Source organism: Enoplosus armatus, chromosome 20 (genome assembly GCF_043641665.1).
Source record: "Enoplosus armatus isolate fEnoArm2 chromosome 20, fEnoArm2.hap1, whole genome shotgun sequence".
In the NCBI taxonomy this organism is placed as follows: Eukaryota; Metazoa; Chordata; class Actinopteri; order Centrarchiformes; family Enoplosidae; genus Enoplosus; species Enoplosus armatus.
The window spans coordinates 11,353,842-11,360,175 of NC_092199.1; the positions used below are offsets into that span (position 1 = coordinate 11,353,842).

Consider the following 6,334-nt stretch of genomic DNA (forward strand, 5'->3'; position numbering starts at 1 on the left):
GTGGGCAAACTATGGCCTTCACTCAGTGATCTCCAAAAGACGGCCAACAATATTAAGAAAAACATGCTCAGCTTTCACAGACACCTGGCTGATTTTTGACTTGTTTGTTTTCCATAAAGCTTGCATCATGTCATATGAGGAGTCCCTAGAGCTCAGAAGAAGAATCCTCCCTGGACACAAAACTGAATATTGCTTCGAGTTGATATTAAACAAAGGCTGCAATCTTTCTCCTATTTACACTTGCCTCATGTTTAATTCTCCTCTACAGGGGATGTGTGTCTTTTCCTACATGACCTTTGTTCCACATTGTTCTTCTGTCTTAGTACATCTGTCTAAAAAGGATGACACTCTATTTTGTAATGGCATAAAACAAGACATATGTTCTGTGAATTAAAGTAAGGGTAAACTGATTTAAGGTACCAGCATCCCCGATCAAAACAAGCCGCAGAAACAAGCCGCACACTCAGCAGAGGTGATTATAACATTTAATCACTGAACACCTATCGCCAAGCTTTGCAGGCTTCTCACCCCGAGGTTTGATTTACCCGCCCTCTTCCTGAGGAAAAATCTCATTCACTAGACGGATTGCTGAGCGGGCCTCTCCGACCAGCCCCTATAAATCATTCTTTAATCAGAGGCCTCTGAGATTGGGCGCAGACACCCGCGGGAGCACAACTGTGACACCTCAACTCCTCCCCGCGCGCCTCTGCAGTCCTGGGAGTTTTTATCCTCTTCTGTTTCCTCCTCGGGCTTGTCTGCATTTGTATCAGTCATCAGGAAACTAAGAGGGATGACCGCCCTGCGCTCTCTGCTCTCTACCAACACCCCAACACTTCCTCTGCTCAGAGGGGAGTGATGCCAAAGAAGACCAGGGACAAGATTACTTGTTTTGAGGCTGTAAGAGAACGCAGGCTCTGGGGTCAGGGCTGGATTACTAACCAGGCAAAGCGGGCTACTGCTCCGGGGGCCTTAGAGCACCTGGGGCCCTAAAAGTTCGGTCCTTACATTGTGTCAACTGGTTTGTGGTCATTTAAGTGGCAAGTGTTTGGGAATATGCGCCACTGAAACTAAATATCAGTTGACACGACGAGGAGGTTCCTGCTTTATCACCTCGTGTCAAAATCTAGTTATAAGACCCTCATTTTTTCAGCTGCTACATGTGCTCATGTGTTGCATATTCCAAAATGAATGTGTTAATCAGATTGCCACACAGCACACCTCCAGTTAATCCGGCCATGCTCTGATTTCTAAAGCTCTAATAAAGAGGGCTGGCAGCTCTGGTCTGAGTGATTTTTTTGTTGTTGCTATCTCCAAACTCCAATAGATGGGTGTTCCTGAAACAAAACCTTCATCAAAGGAAGTTCATTTATTTGTGGGTCCCTGACATGAAGACATTTGGGTGCACTTGTCTCAGTTGCACTAAGTTCTACTGATTCAAGTAGACAGCTGACAGCTAATTGATACAAAGTGAACACTGGACATGGACAAAACCATGAAATAAAAACATGTTTTAAATTCAATATCCAGAAATGTATCCTGAGGTCACATGAACAGAAAAGCTCAGCTTCCGCTGGATAGAGCTGCATGCGGCAGGTTAGGCTCGCGGAAGTGTTGAATTATGAATGTTTATGGATGTGTTTCATCCTGAAGTTTGGATTTCTCAATGTGCTGCTGGCCTAAATGTCTCTGAACCAGTCTTTAGATTAAATTCCACACTATTTTGATCTTAGGTGTTGCTTCATCCTTGCCACTTGCGTCAGCCACATGCAAAATCATTCAAATTCTATAGTGAATCTGAGTCTTGCTGGAAAAATATTGACATGGGGATACATGTGTGTGAGGCTACAGCAGCCAAAAAAAAGGAAGGTAAAGTCAGATGAGTGAGAGGAGAGTGCTGACTACTTTTTTTGTTGTTGTTTTTTTTTAATGCAAAGATGCTCTGACGTCACCGTGTTGAAATATTTCCCCGTCGCTCAGCCGGTTTGGAGCTGTCAGAGCGCGCGCTGCCTCTGCTTCTTCTTACTCGTGCGTGATGAGCGTGGAGGCGTCCAGGAGTTTCACAGGAGGATGTCATTTCCAAAAGTCAGTGCGCAGCGAAGGGACGCCTTCCTCCATTCATGGACTGAAGACATCGGATTGTGTTAATATGCTCCGCGAGGAAGTGATGGAAGTGCTGCCTGCCTGCCTGAGAAGACGCAGAAGTTGCTTGTTTGTTTGTTTTTTCAGCTTTGGGGACAGTGGACAGTCCAGCCACTAAAACAACCAGAGAGGACGGAACGCAAAAATCAATTAGAAAACCATGCACTGTTCATATCCATGGAGAGATGGCATGCGTGCTCCTCTTCAGTCGACCACTTCCCTTCTCGCACCGGCTCACAAGAACATCCATTTGCTTGTTTTCCCTTTTTCTCTCATATCTGTGCTACTGTGCACTGTTCCCTGCCGATACCATCATGCAAAAGTCAGGTGATCCGACGCCCGGCTGTCGGCGCGCCCTGGCTGATGGAGCCAAAAGGCGCATTCAGAAATCCCTGTCTTGCGTTTTGCCGCTGGATGCGGGACCGAGCAGTGTCGCGGCGTCTCGGTCGAAACCCGAGCAAAGACCTCCTGCGACTCTCCACATCGTCAGGAACGACACGCCCAGTCCTCCCATGGGTAATCTAAAGTTCGGCAATAAAAAGTTACCGAATGCCATCATAGTTGGCGTGAAAAAAGGAGGGACCAGAGCTGTGCTGGAGTTCATCAGAATTCACCCCGACGTGCGAGCGGCTGGCACCGAGACACACTTCTTCGACAGGAACTACGACAGAGGCCTGGAGTGGTACAGGTAAGAGCATGTCTCACCTGCACAGGTGCGTGTGTATCTGCAATCGAATCCTGAAATAGATGACCTGCGAATGTCACCACGATTACAGTTTAATCCGGATTCGTGCCAAGAAATCAGAGGCTGCTGATTAATTGTAAGTTTCTACAGTGTGGACAGTTAAAACTGAATTACACTGTTGACTTCCTGTAAGTGGGATGAGTCATTAGCAGCCCTAATTAGTAAAAGTGAGGCCTTTTCATTTGGCTGGGGACCTCAAAGGCTCCTGGGAGTCTCTGGACATTTAAGGCTGCTGCAGCTGTGCCTGCAGCCTAACTGAATGATGATAATGATATATATATATATATACATATAATCATGTCAAATGTGCTGCACAGTACACAACATAACTCTTCTGCTTTGTAATCTAAAAGATGATGTCGATATTCAGCCAATACAGACATCTAATTTAATCCCAAATTTCTAAAATTGGAATTTAAAGGGAGTTCAGGAGTTTCCACAAGTTGCTATAATCTTTGTAAGCCTTTCTATTCTTGGAGGTGTTCTCTGACGAAAACACTGATTTAAATGAATGATGGAATTGCATCTCTAAAGTAAGTACAAATAGAAAAGAAATAATCCAAAGAAAAGCTGAGACGAACGCTGGCCTCGGTCTGCCGAAAAATTAGTAGCATTAAATCAGCTGCTCACTGTGAAAAATGTGATTTTGTACTCGTCCCAGCTCCCTCCCCTTGGTGCCTCTCTGTGTACATTATGTTTTTGAGGTGGGTAAACATGCTGGATGTGTTTTCTGCAGTCTCTCGACTCATTTCACATTCTTATTGCAAGAAGCTTTGGAGGCCTGAGCTCTGTTTACATCGGCAGAACAGTGGCCCTCGTTTTTTTTGATGTACTGTAGAGCAATTCATCAGATATCTCATAAAATCCAACCTCTCAAGGCAAACTGTGCAAACCGCAGTGTGCAGTACCTCTGTCGCTGGCAGGCTTATGAGGAGTAGTCTTGTTTGTATATGACAATTAAACATTAAACAAGTAAATGATTTATTGATTTTTTTAAATGCTACATGAAGCACCTTTAACTAAGTGCAACTGAATAAATGATTTTCTATATATATCTATATTCCATATTATTATTTCATTATTTCAACTCCTTAAGTACAGATTTAAACCAAAAACATGCACACCACATATGCACACAAACAGACCAAACACACACAGATCCACTTCCAAATGCATTTCATGTTAATGATTGGCTGTCATGTAGCCTGCAGGAGGGATGTGTATCAGTGGTATTATAAAATAATTATAGACGGAAAGTATCTCCACTAATTGGCACTCTTCAGGGTGGTTGGCGGCTGAAGCCCTTTCATCTCAGAGATGTGTCTTAGAGATGTGATCCAGATGTGAACCCTCTCCTATTACCGCGGTTTGATTGTCACCTGTCAAAGCTGCCGAGAGAAGGCCAAATGCCAACTCACTGACTTTTGAGGATTGATTTCAAAACAAACAGTTGCTTCTCACAGAACTCTCCCGCAAACACGCATCAATAAAGGCCAAACTATTGTTTTTAGTAGTCTCATTCTCAATATGTCAATATGTTTCTGCTTTATTCAACATCTAAACACAAGAATGAAGAAAGAGGAGTGATAACGATCCCCGAAGTTAACTTGCCAAACATGAATGCATCAGATGGTGACTTGACTGGCACAAGTCTGGTCAGTGCAGTGGCAACATTATTAGCAAGTTATTTCATTTTGGGTCCAACAAACCTATCAAGAATGTAAGCACAGAAAATTTATCTGTACCCCTTTAAATGGGATGTGAACACTTTGACGCTCCAGTCCAGTGTAATTTAGCTAGCGTAGTTTAGTGTAGGCTAGTTTAGCTATGATGCATCGCTCTTGATTGTATTTGTTGGTCAAGTAGCCATCCAACGCATCATCCAAATCCACAAGTTAAAGCCACTGTGTGAAGAATCATAACATTTGTGAAACTAATGGTAGCACTAGTACAATAATCAGCAGATTAATCAATTACAAAAATAACCATTAATTGTATTTTTTTAAACTCTGCCCTCAAACTTCAAACTTTTACTCTGTGAAGGCATACCTGTTCAAATCATTTCTTTGTAGACTGTAATGGCCTAGTTTGAAGCCCCCGAAGTCACCTAACAGAGTCACTCGGCTATATGTGTTCTGTTTGCATCCGTGGTGATTTATTACTCTTGAACCATGCTGGGCTGAAGCACAAGAGAGCTGTCTGCAAGACAAGTCTCCTGTGACAACAGACCACTATGACTTTGCGTCAGTGCTGCTATTATCATTTACATCGAGAAACTGGGTTCATGGCCAAACTGGAGCTTCTCAGTTAGGGTGGTTTTGTGCCTCTGAATCTCACTTGTGTAATCCTGCCCTAAATAGACATCTTATACACCTACACTTACATACACTTTTTCCTTTTGACAGAGTGAATGCAAGGACGTTCTGTCCTCTGTGTCTGAATCTGTTAGCCTTTGTGGTAATTCAAGCAATTCAAAACAGCAAGAAAATGTTATAAAAAAAACACTTAAAGTAATATGAATGTAAATGGGAAACCTTTACCTGACCGGAACTTATATTTTTTCATTGCGTTTTCATCTTTCATTCAGAGGTTTGATGCCAAGGACTCTCGAAAGCCAAATCACAATGGAGAAGACGCCAAGCTACTTTGTGACAAAAGAGACACCACACCGGATCTCCGCCATGTCCCGAGATACCAAGCTCATCGTGGTGGTGCGTGACCCCGTCACTCGTGCGATATCAGATTACACTCAGACTTTATCCAAAACTCCTGACCTGCCAAGCTTTCAGGAGCTGGCCTTCAGAAACCAGAGCCTGGGCATTGTGGACACGTCCTGGAACGCCATTCGGATCGGCCTGTACGTTCTGCACCTTGAAAACTGGCTCCGCTACTTCCCTCTGGCTCAGATCCACTTTGTGAGCGGGGAGCGTCTTATCACAGACCCAGCAGGGGAGTTGGCTCGGGTGCAAGACTTCCTTGGTTTAAAGCGCATTGTCACGGACAAACACTTCTATTTCAACCGCACCAAGGGCTTCCCTTGCCTTAAGAAGCCGGAGAGCAGCGGCTCGCCTCGCTGCCTGGGCAAGTCCAAGGGCAGAACTCATGTGCAGATAGACAGAGATGCTATTGAGCAACTGCGCGACTTCTATAGACCTTACAATGTCAAGTTTTATGAGATGGTGGGTCACGATTTTAAGTGGGAGTAGAGGCTTGAGACATATTTTTAAATGGTACAAGAAAGATTTATGTATTCCACGAATGTTCTCTCAGAAATGGTTCGCCTACAGTAATATATCATGGCTAAGGCGGATAGTTAACTATTAGCAGTCTCCAGACAATTGCGAGAGAAACAGCAGAAGCAGTATTATTCTTTGAAGTGACACTAATGAACAGAGCAAAATCCAAGATGACATTGCTTTTGGACTTGTAATGATCAGTTACCAGCCAACA

At 43.8% G+C, this 6,334-nt stretch overlaps 1 protein-coding gene across 1 annotated transcript; it reads left to right on the forward strand.

The window, feature by feature from the left end:
• Positions 1 to 2,324: 2,324 nt before the first annotated feature.
• On the forward strand, positions 2,325 to 6,090 carry LOC139303060 (heparan sulfate glucosamine 3-O-sulfotransferase 2-like). Its single transcript, XM_070926760.1, has 2 exons — positions 2,325 to 2,827; positions 5,472 to 6,090. Exons 1-2 carry the CDS (start codon positions 2,325 to 2,327, stop codon positions 6,088 to 6,090), a joined length of 1,122 nt encoding a protein of 373 aa, XP_070782861.1.
• Positions 6,091 to 6,334: the final 244 nt, after the last annotated feature.